The sequence below is a fragment of the Aspergillus pseudodeflectus genome (genome assembly GCF_044049435.1).
Source record: "Aspergillus pseudodeflectus strain CBS 756.74 chromosome Unknown BJX68scaffold_96, whole genome shotgun sequence".
NCBI lineage: Eukaryota > Fungi > Ascomycota > Eurotiomycetes > Eurotiales > Aspergillaceae > Aspergillus > Aspergillus pseudodeflectus.
This window is the reverse complement of record NW_027263872.1, coordinates 77,497-88,611: the sequence shown is the minus strand read 5'-3', so window position 1 is coordinate 88,611 and position 11,115 is coordinate 77,497. Positions and strand designations below refer to the sequence as shown.

Genomic DNA, 11,115 nt, shown 5'->3' with positions numbered 1-11,115 from the left:
TTTTACGCTTTCGTTGGCGTGGATCAGCGCTGAGAAGGAGGGGATCAATGGGAACGACAGAGGCCGCCAAGACGCACTAAAGCCAGCCCTGTCCCCGCATCTTGTTATGGGGGCGGCCAAGGCTGAGCCGAACGCGGGTCCTCAGGCAGAGACGAGACGGAGGAAAGACTGTAAATGAAAGAGGAAAATGGATGGGCAACCAACTTACCATGATTCGCCTGCGTATCGTTCAAGGTTCTCGGATGTTGCTCTCGCCGTTGTTTGTTGTTGGTCCAGCCATCTTTGCACGCTGACCTGGCGAATAGTGCCATTGACCTCGAGACAACGAAGCTCGTTTGCATGTCTCGCTGCTGCTCTGCGACGGTGACGTCGCATAATGACGCTGCATGTTTGATCTGTGTTAACAATCGGATCTTCCTGTGTCGCGTGCTTCTGGAGTAGGGGTACGGGGTAGGGATGATGTGATCAGTCCCTATAATCTCGCCCAGGAATCGAAATCCATGGAATATTCTGAGGTGCAGCAGGGATATGTGCAGGGGTGGTGGGCAGCAGGAGGGGTCGGTGCTGGCCCAAGTGGAGGGGGAGGAGGGGAGGGGGTTAGGCGGGTTCCATTAGCGTGAAGATAGGGAGAAAAGTAAATAAAAAAAAGGACCACAGCGATAAAGAAAAAACGTACATCGGAATTATGCTAATAGCGCCAAATAGGATCACAGCTCCAATAACAACGGCGATTAGATTTTTGCTGGTCGGATTGCCCGCCATAGTCCGGAGACGACGGGCGTGCCAAATACGAAAACGACTGGGCACTAGCAAAGTGACATGTCCAATGATATGGCGCGATGCAACGTGGGGGGTTAGTCGGATAAATCGGCTAGACTGCGACAGCGTTCACATCTGACGGGTCGAGACTGGCGATGCGAGACGCCTCGAATACCTGCCGGAGGTGATAGTGGGGGGCAACAACCATTCAGAAAAGCGTCTCCTGGGATGCAGGGCCATTTTGAAGGGCTACTGGGCTGATTTTAGACTCGCCACCTGTCCTCGAGCCCCTCAGGGCTGCAGTCTGCCAAGTTGTTTCCAAGAGCAGGCGCCAATCCCAGGCGGGAAGTGCAATCCCAGTGTTGCCGACTGTTGCGCCGTTGGCCAAGGCTCCCGCGCTCCGGGCTGGCTTGGCGCTCCGCTGGGTCCAGAGCCCTTAGCAGCCAATGAGCATTCGTACTGGCCCTGCAGTCGCCGCTGGTTCGCCCGACGGCGCATCTGCCAAGAGTTAGCGACCCTCACGTGGCTCGCGAGAGTCGTATGCGTCATCGTCGCCAACCAAAGCACAAGGCCGACTTGCTCCAATCCAGGGTTGTTGGCCAAGACACCAAGCCATGGCGCTTATCATTGGCGCTTGGCGTTGCTCGGATCCGGGTTGGATGGTGGAGGTCTATATCGCCCCCAGGCCCGCCATTGTGACTGTCGTCATAACCGATTTAGAGTTAAATAGAGTCCTATCGCCCTCTTCGGAGAACCTCTTTTGAAGAAAGAATCTAGATTTCAAGCTTCTCTCAATCAGTACTCGAGTCGGCCAAGGGTCTTTCCCGTGTATGGACTCACATTCTCTGGACGACACAATCTATATGGAGCCTCCCTAAAGAGACTTTACCATAGTAGAAGAAGCCGTCAACAACAATCAACTAACCCCGCAACACCACCACAACAACAACACAACAACTCTCCGACATGGGAGAGAAGACCGAAGCCCAGCCCGGGCACGTCCAGCCCCTCTCCCAACCCGCTCACACTCTCACGTACGAGGCCATCCTCAATGAGCTCAAGGTAGACCCCGAGGAGGGCCTGACCACCGCCGAGGCGAAGAAGCGCCTCGCAGAGTTCGGACCCAATGAACTGGAAGGTGGTGAGGGCGTGTCTCTTGTCAAAATCGTTATTAGACAGATTGCCAATGCAATGATGCTGGTTAGTTGTTTTCTTTAGACTAGACCGTCTTTCGCTTGTTGACCGTTGACTAACACGATGGCTCTCGTCGCCTGTAGGTCCTCATTATTGCAATGGCTGTCAGTTTCGGTATCCAGTCTTGGATCGAAGGTGGTGTTATCGCAGCCGTTATTGGACTCAATATCGTGGTGGGTGTGTATCAGGATTATGCCGCGGAGAAGACAATGGACTCCCTTCGCTCTCTGAGTTCGCCCACTGGTGTCGCTACGCGCGACGGTAAAACAAACACTATTCCCGCTGTCGAAATCGTTCCCGGAGACATGATTGAACTGAAAGTCGGTGACACTGTCCCGGCAGATGTTAGGTACGCTGCCCTAGGAAGGAGGTTTGAGATAAAACATGACTAACCCAAATGACTAGACTTGTCGATGCCATGAACTTTGAAACCGACGAGGCTCTGTTGACCGGAGAGTCGCTCCCAGTACAGAAAGAGGTCGATGTCACCTTTGACCATGATACCGGACCTGGAGATCGCCTGAACATTGCATACAGCTCCTCAACCGTTACCCGCGGACGCGCTCGTGGAGTTGTCGTTGGCACTGGAATGAAGACCGAAATTGGTGCTATTGCTGCCGCCCTCCGTGCTGGTGACTCTAAGAGACGCCCCGTCAAGCGTGGTCCCGAAGGCGAGACCAAGAAGCGCTGGTATGTGCAAGCGTGGACTTTGACCTGCACCGACGCTGTTGGTCGATTCCTGGGTATTAATGTCGGAACCCCCTTGCAACGCAAGCTTTCCAAGCTCGCCCTGCTTCTCTTTGGTATCGCTGTTGTGTTCGCGATTATCGTCATGGCTGTCAACGATTTCAGCAGCGAAAAGGAGGTCATTATCTATGCAGTTGCCACTGGTCTTGCGATGATTCCGGCTTGCTTGGTTGTGGTTTTGACTATTACCATGGCGGTGGGAACAAAGCAAATGGTTGAAAGACATGTCATTGTCCGACGTCTTGACTCCCTCGAAGCTCTTGGGGCTGTGACTAACATCTGCTCAGACAAGACTGGAACGCTCACCCAAGGAAAGATGGTCGTCAAGAGGGCGTGGATTCCATCTCTGGGAACGTATTCGGTCGGGGCCACCAATGATGCATCGAACCCTACTGAGGGTGACGTTAGCCTCTTGCCCGATGCTCCTATGAAGCTCCACCGTGATGTGCAGGGTGACCCTGCGAACCCCCAGGACCTGATCAAGGACAACAAGGTTCTGGAGGACTATCTTAACGTCGCTTCCATGGCAAACCTCGCCCACGTGCACCAGTCTGAAAACAACGAATGGCAAACTCGTGGAGAGCCAACCGATATCGCGATTCAGGTCTTCGCAACTCGCTTTAACTGGGGCCGCGAACGCTGGACAAAGGGTGAGAACGCCATCTGGAAACAGAAGGCTGAGTACCCCTTTGACTCGACCGTGAAGAAGATGTCGGTGATCTTTGCCCGCGACGGAGGCTCCGAGAAGGGTGGCCGCCAAATGGTCTTCACCAAGGGTGCTGTGGAACGCGTCCTCGAATCTTGCACATCTGTCATATGGACTGCCGGCGAAGCCCCTACTGCCTTAAACGATGACCTCAAGAATGAAATCCTCCAGAATATGGAAGCCCTCGCCAAGGAAGGTCTCCGGGTTCTGTGCCTCGCATGCCGCGAGGACCACAGCACATTCGCTGAAGGTGAAGAGATTCCCTCCCGTGACACTGTCGAGAAGGACCTCGTTTTCTGCGGTTTGATCGGTCTTTACGACCCCCCTCGTCCGGAGACTGCTGGTGCTATCGAAGAGTGTTACCGCGCTGGAATTTCCGTCCATATGGTTACAGGTGATCACCCTGGTACAGCGAGAGCCATCGCTGCCCAGGTTGGAATTATCCCTGCCAACATGAATGAAGTTGCCAAGGACGTCGCAGACGCAATGGTCATGACTGCCAGCCAATTTGACAAACTGACCGACGACGAGATTGATGCTCTGCCGACACTTCCCCTAGTGATCGCTCGATGCGCACCAAACACCAAGGTTCGAATGATTGATGCTCTTCACCGACGCGGCCGCTATGCTGCCATGACGGGAGACGGTGTCAACGACTCTCCCTCCTTGAAGCGGGCAGATGTTGGAATTGCAATGGGAGAGGCAGGATCTGATGTGGCTAAGGATGCTTCTGAGCTTGTCTTGACTGATGACAACTTTGCCTCAATTATCAACGGTATTGAGGAGGGCCGCCGTATCTTTGATAACATTCAGAAATTCGTCCTGCATCTGCTCGCGGAAAACGTTGGTCTTGCGCTCACCCTCCTCATCGGTCTCGTGTTCAAGGATGAAAACGGGCAGTCCGTCTTCCCCATTGCGCCTGTTGAGATTCTGTGGATCATTATGATTACCTCTGGTATGCCTGATATGGGATTGGGAATGGAGATTGCCGCTCCAGATATCATGGACCGACCCCCGCAAAGCGTACGTAACACCTCTCTTGAGGATCTGACAGTGTCCCAAGCTAACACCATCGACAGAAACAAGGTATATTCACATGGGAAATCATCGTCGACACGATCGTGTACGGAGTCTGGATGGCCGCCCTCTGTCTTTCTGCCTTCTCGCTCGTCCTGTACGTCTGGGGCGATGGAAACCTCGCATCCGGTTGCAACGCCAACTACAGCGCAGAGTGTGATACCGTGTTCCGTGCCCGCGCCACTACTTTCGTCTGCATGACATGGTTCGCCTTATTCCTCGCCTGGGAGATGATCAACATGCGCCGTAGTTTCTTCCGCATGCAGCCTGGCTCCAAGAGGTACTTCACCCAGTGGATGCATGACGTCTGGCGCAACAAGTTCCTCTTCTGCGGTGTTATGCTTGGTTTCGTTACGACTTTCCCTGCGCTCTACATCCCTGTCATCAATGATGTCGTTTTCAAGCACACTGGAATCTCCTGGGAATGGGGTGTCGTTATCGTGGAGGCCATTCTCTTCTTCGCCGGCGTGGAGCTCTGGAAGTGGTGTAAGCGCATCTACTTCCGACGCGAGTCTGTCCGTAACAAGGACACTGGCAATGTCTACCGTGGTCCCCAAGATTTCAGCCGGTACACCACCATGAGCCGCAGTGACACTCAGGCAACTGGTGACATGAAGGTGGAAGGATCCATGGTTTGAGCGCCGCGTGGTAACCCATACCCTCAAAAACACTCATTCGCCCTTGGCATCGAAACACCAAGGCCAGATGACCATCCCAGGACTGATGACTGTCAATTCACGGCGCTCAGTGCGAATCCTCGCCTCGCGAAGGTCCGAGAAAGTCGTGTGACCTTCCACGCCCGTGAAACACTTCTTTTCATTCTTGCCCTTTTGACACGTCGTAATGACCCTTGCAGATAGATTGACATGATTGATGCTGGACATAATAATGATGTTGTTAGACTTGGCAAATACCATATGCATTGAACATACCTTAGTTCCTGCGCTTGTTGTAGTCTTCACAGTATTCCTTCATTTTGCCGGACTTAAATGAAATCGTATAAGTAGCAACGACGCAAATGCGGGAGTGAGAAAATGGTAGGAAGTGGGGGGAAGAATGAGGCCTCATATATCCCCAATACGCGTTGTATGAGTGATTTGTCCGGCCAATAGCATCACGACACCCCAAATGGGAAGTGGACGTGGACGTGGGACCCCACGACAGGACCCTCCGCTGGGCACTGCAGCCAGTTGAAAAAGGGAAGAGTGGCTGGAGCATGGTGAAAACAGCCGGATCCAGCATGCCAGATATTTTGTAGGTTACGAGCGTAGACACGCAAGGACAATGTATTCACCAAACAGGGGACCCAAGGCGGGTTTATATAGACGATGAGAAGAAGTAAAAAATGCATAACCATCTAGGCAACAGCTTTACGAAGAATTATCGTGCTTTGACTTGCACATATGAGCTCCCGCCAAGGAGCCGGAGGATATAGCTACATGCTCGTAAAGCAATTTCATTGATGCGGATGTAGTTGCACTGAGCCCAACAGCGCTCTAGCCCTTCTCAGTGACTCATGCGGAGCGATAGCGGATCAACCTGGTTTGGGTAGTGGGGTAGTCTCTGCAGCCCTATCATAAGGCGCTCGCGGCCGGCGCAGCTGATACCTTCTCGGACTCCTGTGCGACAGGCTCGACTTCCTGCTGCGGGGTGACGGCGCTGGTCTCCTTCTCGAAGCTGCGCATGGGGTAGAAGCCCCATCGCTCGAACATCACGCGATCTTCGTCCCATCCGTTGCAGTCAGTCGTCAGCATCTTCTCGCCCGTAAATACAGCATTGGCACCTGCCATGAAGCATTGGACCTGCTGTTCCTCTGTAAGAGAGATGCGGCCGGCAGCGAGACGGACAATCGTGGCGGGAAGGACGATTCGGGCCGTTGCGACAGTGCGCAGGAGCTTATCAAAGGGGATCACCTTCCGGTCTCCAAGTGGAGTACCTTTGATGGGGACTAGGGCGTTCACCGGGAAAGACTCTGGGTGCGAGGGTAGCGAGGAAACAGTGTGAAGGAGACCGATACGGTCAGAGTCCGCCTCTCCTAGACCTAGGATACCACCAGAGCAGACGTTGATACCGGCATCCCGTACGTGTGACAGGGTTTGTAGACGCTCATCGTACGATCGGGTTGTGATGATGCTGGGGTAAAACTCGCGGGAGGTGTCCAGGTTGTGGTTGTATGCTGTCAGGCCTGCGTCCTTCAGCTCCTTCGCTTGGTTCTCATCGATCATGCCCAGTGTTACACAGACTTCCATTCCCATCTCTCGGACGCCGGAAACCATCTGCTTGACGTTCTTCAAACTAGTCTTGCGGCCTCTCATGTCACGCCAGGCGGCTCCCATGCAGAAACGGGTACTACCGTTCGCTTTGGCGATTCTAGCGGCCTTGAGAACGTCGTCAACAGGACTCATTTTTGTGGCCTTGAGACCAGTACTGTATCGAGATGATTGGGCACAGTAGGAGCAATCTTCACTGCATCCGCCGGTCTTGATGTTCATGAGCGTACACATTTGGATCGCACTTGGGTCATGGAAACGACGGTGGACAGCTGCCTGTATAGAATCAATTAGTACATATTACTGTCATATTGGGCGCGAAATCACATAAGGGTCGGTGAGACATGACGTACGGCAGCATAGGTTAATTGGTTCAAGGGTGTCTCGTAAATCTGCTGGATCTCATCTCGGGTCCAGTTGGTGCGCGGGGCAGTGGCCGCGGTTGCTTCTCGGAGAGCAGGAGGAATCTTGCTCGCAAAGGAGGCAGCCGTGTGAGAGGACTGAACAGTGCCATATGATCTTATTGAAATGGCCCTAGGAAGGGTCCGTGAAAATTGGATAGACATGATGGTGCCAGTGGTGAGTTGCTTGGGGGAGTGTTAGTCACAGAGAGGGGACGAAGCAAACAAATGCGGCGGGAGGGGAAATTGGGAGCATGGGCCAAGTCAAGGGGAAAGAGAAAGGCTGCAGAAAGGCCACAGGTCGTCATCAAAATGTGGGCGTTTTCAAAGTTCAACGACGACGAATTGAGTTCGGTCGCTCAGCTCCTGCAGATTGGCCGAGTTGGCCGTCTTGTTGCGGCCAGACTGTTGGCCCCAACGCATGGGTGAGGTGGTTCAACGCTGCAGACCATCATCGTCAAGGCTTGGGCCCGGCGAAAGTGGACCGCTATTTCCACATGGAGAACTGTCCCGGCCACTCAGATACGAAGAGTGCCTGATCTTACTCTCTGAGTTCTGATTGACCGAATAAAAGACGCGTGTTTGTGACTAACGCGCAGATCCGCGGGAGACTCGCAAAGTCAAGAAAGGCTGTCTCCGGAGTAGATACACCCGGGTTTCCTATGAATGGCGGGGCACTACTGCTACCTCCATGGATCATGACAGAGGATCGAGATTCTACCAGAGATTCCAGAACCAAGGCGAGAGAGCAGTCTGTACCTCGGTGAGTCCAATCTTCTGCGACCGTGGCTCTGAGCAAGATTGAGTGGGTTCGTTCCGTTTGTCCGATTCCTCCCTTGTTTACCGGCGTTCGGTGAGGCGCAATGCGCTCCCCGCGGGGCACTGCCTTGTTGTTGAAGACTATTGGCTATAGTTGCCGAACAAGGTCTGTCCACGATTTTTGAATTCATTTACTTCGTAGAGATGTCTTTAAGGTCTACTATAGAAGGTTTACTATAGGAGCGCCGCGCGCAGCAGGCCCTCAATGCCCCGCAGTGTGTCTTTCTTCGAAGTAACACTGGACATTAAGTAGAGCACATTGCCGAGGACCCTGGAGTGCACGTTGAATTGCGGTCCGCCAGCGGCTAACCTCGCCTGGAGTCCCTTAGCCGCCGTGGAATTATAGCCTGTGCAGTGGAGATGTCACATGTTAGCCGGTTGGAATCGGCGAAAGGATTTAGAGAGAATATTCCGGAAGCTCACCTGCCCCTTGTGCGTCCTTGAGCGAGATGCTAAGAACAGTCCCAATGGCGAAGACGCCATCGACCGATTCTGCGTGAGATAGTTCGTTAACAAGACCGTGGGACCACACGCTCCAGACCTCCTGCGGTCGGGATTCATTGTTCGTCGAGGATTGTTTCCAATCGTGCTTGAACTCGTTCCAACTTCCATCTTTGTCCATTCGGTTCATAGCTTGTAGGGAATCGACTGCCACTTGACACCCAACCGCATGGGCAGTATAGCTGTGGCCGTGTAACAGCGCATCCTTCTTCTCGGGGCTCGAGAAAGCATTGAAAATCTCTTCGCTCGCTAGCGTAGTGCAAAGGGGGACGAGACCCCCGGTGAGAAGCTTTGCGTTGACGGCGATATCGGGGTTGATGCCGAGGAATGACGCAGAGGATTTCCGGCCAAGACGATAGAGACCAGTGAAAACCTCGTCAAAAACAACAGGAAGGCCAGACCAAGACAACTCATTTTGTGGAGACTTTTCTGCAGGATTAGCTCGGTTAAACAGCTGTGGGTTGCTGCGGACAACATCTGCAAGGCAGCGTTGAAAGAGGGGGTCGCTGAGGCGATTCGTTAGTTTTTCGTGCGTGTAGTGAGCTCAATCTTCGAGTTATACTCACCAGAACAACATCCCACCAGCACCAAGAATGATGGGTTCCATGATAAGGGCGCCGAATTTCCTTCCTTCCTGAAGAACCAGATGCTGGATGGTGCCAAGGATGTACTTTTTGTAGCGTTCCCCAGCCTCGGAACGGGCCCTTCTTTCCACGTCGAAAACAGATCCCAGAGATGAGAACTCCTGATCTGCTCCCAAAGATTCCTTCAGAATCTCTGGAATCTCAACCTTCCATACTCCCTTGGACATTTTCACCAGCGGGAAATCAAACCAGTGTCCCCGACCGCGATACCATTCGACTCTCTGGTTGTAAGTCGACGGCTCTGAGCAATCCATTACCCCGATTGTGTCACCGTGATAGCTTCCCTTTAGGCCCAGGATATTGATCTGCTCTTTGGTCGCATCCCAGCCGTATCGGTCGCAGGAAGCACGGAGACCCATTTTCAGAGCGACCTCCATTCCCGTAGACCCGTTGTCCGTGTAGAAAACTCTCTGTAGGCGAGGGTTGCCCACAGTTTGAAGTAGTTGTTCCGCCAACGACAAAGCCGGCTCGTGTACATTTCCAGGGAACATAACATGCCCGTAGCGACCAGCGGCATAGGCAGCAGATAGAGCAAGCCCCGGGTTTCCGTGACCAAGGCCTTGGGTCCACCATGAAGCAGATCCGTCAAAAGTGGCTTGGAGTCCGCTCTGTTTATCTGGGGTCTCTGATGAAGTATAGGTCTGGAAGAAATCATCATACGCCGAGTCAATTGGAGTAATATCCTTTGCCGCCATCCCATGGTGTTGCGTGAACGGATACCAGATCGTCTTCTGTGCTCGACTAGCCATCTCTTCCAAGGAGTCAATTCGCTGCTTGTTCTTGATGTTCAACTCTTCTATTAGTGAGGCAACATCTGTAGTCTTGGAAACCGTGTCATAGTAACTGTTCAAGGCTTCCTGGTCTCGCTCCCGCGAGTTAGGTTCGTGTGTAGGTGGGCGCGCGGGCGGCGGAGGCAATGGGATCAACGCAATGTTCTTGTTTCGGAAATAATTGCCCAGATATTCGTGATTCTGATAGTAATCGTCTCTGAACAGTAGAACAGAGTGGACATCGTAGCCGCGGATCAAGAGACTTTCGTAGGCAGATATGGACGAGGAAATTCCGCCCAAGCGAGAGTCGGCGACCAGGACAATGGGTAACCGGAGAGGACGATAGAGGTCTGCCTGAGAATTTCCATTGGGCCCTGGAGAATGAACACCACCAGCTGTCTCTACCAAAGCAAACGAAACTCCGTTGTCCGCCCAGCTGGAAAGAGTCTCCTGGACGGAGGAGAGGATCTCATCGTCGCGAGGAATCTGTTCCGGTCAATGTGTGTTCTTCCAACAAGTGATCAAGACAAGCCGAGTGGCGTACCACAAAGTTCTTTTGCTGAGCTGCAATGTGCGGGCTGACTGGCTCGTCAAACTGGTAGAGACATTTTGTCAGGGTGTTGGGTGCATGGCGTTGTAAATGCCTGAGGTCACGCGTTCAGTCGAGTGTTTCTCCCACCAAAATTCCGCGATCTTACCTGTCATCTGCCTCATCCAATGGCCCTGTCGACACGGGCTTCAGAAATGCTGATTTCGCCTCGGATTTCCGTCGGCTGACGGCATTACAAAGAATTGTCGACACAATAGTTTTGCCCACATCTGTGTTCGCACCGTATACCTGGTGGGCGCGGAGGGAGCGCCATAGCGCGGCACCCACGGGCGCCATGACTGAGAGTTCGGTTTCCTGAGCTCAACCAGAAGCACACGAAAACCCTAATACATTATAGGGTCGCGATTATTGTTATAGCAGGGGCACACACGACCGATTGGCGACCGGGAATGTTCGACGGCAGCCGATTGACGCGACGCGGGGCTTTGGGTTGAAGGATCTGGGTTACTCTGCACCGTGGAAAGGAACGGTCAAATCCTTGTCATCCAGGGCGAGCGATCAGAACGATGGCCGAGGCCCCAGATAGACATCGGCTGTAAATAAGTGTCAGCCGGCAGGTTACTCAGTTTTCCAACGCCAACCAGCGGTGCTCTCCAGGCTGACCCTCCGGCTCCATG

General features: G+C 53.3%; 3 protein-coding genes across 3 annotated transcripts; 1 reads left to right on the top strand and 2 right to left on the bottom strand.

Annotated features, from left to right (window-relative positions):
- Window positions 1-1,517: 1,517 nt before the first annotated feature.
- BJX68DRAFT_220937 (cation-translocating P-type ATPase) lies at window positions 1,518-5,269 on the top strand. Its single transcript, XM_071037915.1, has 4 exons — window positions 1,518-1,959; window positions 2,037-2,302; window positions 2,359-4,429; window positions 4,486-5,269. Exons 1-4 carry the CDS (start codon window positions 1,726-1,728, stop codon window positions 5,119-5,121), a joined length of 3,207 nt encoding a protein of 1,068 aa, XP_070892596.1. The 5' UTR covers window positions 1,518-1,725; the 3' UTR covers window positions 5,122-5,269.
- Window positions 5,270-5,891: 622 nt separating this feature from the next.
- On the bottom strand, window positions 5,892-7,715 carry BJX68DRAFT_220944 (biotin synthase). The gene is made up of 2 exons (XM_071037916.1): window positions 7,107-7,715; window positions 5,892-7,029 (listed from the first exon to the last, which is right to left on the bottom strand). Exons 1-2 carry the CDS (start codon window positions 7,317-7,319, stop codon window positions 6,058-6,060), a joined length of 1,185 nt encoding a protein of 394 aa, XP_070892595.1. The 5' UTR covers window positions 7,320-7,715; the 3' UTR covers window positions 5,892-6,057.
- Window positions 7,716-8,079: 364 nt separating this feature from the next.
- Window positions 8,080-11,114, bottom strand: bioDA (adenosylmethionine-8-amino-7-oxononanoate aminotransferase). Its single transcript, XM_071037913.1, has 5 exons — window positions 10,587-11,114; window positions 10,433-10,532; window positions 9,041-10,374; window positions 8,397-8,980; window positions 8,080-8,320 (listed from the first exon to the last, which is right to left on the bottom strand). The coding sequence occupies exons 1-5, from the start codon at window positions 10,772-10,774 to the stop codon at window positions 8,148-8,150; spliced, it is 2,379 nt and encodes a 792-aa protein (XP_070892594.1). The 5' UTR covers window positions 10,775-11,114; the 3' UTR covers window positions 8,080-8,147.
- Window position 11,115: the final 1 nt, after the last annotated feature.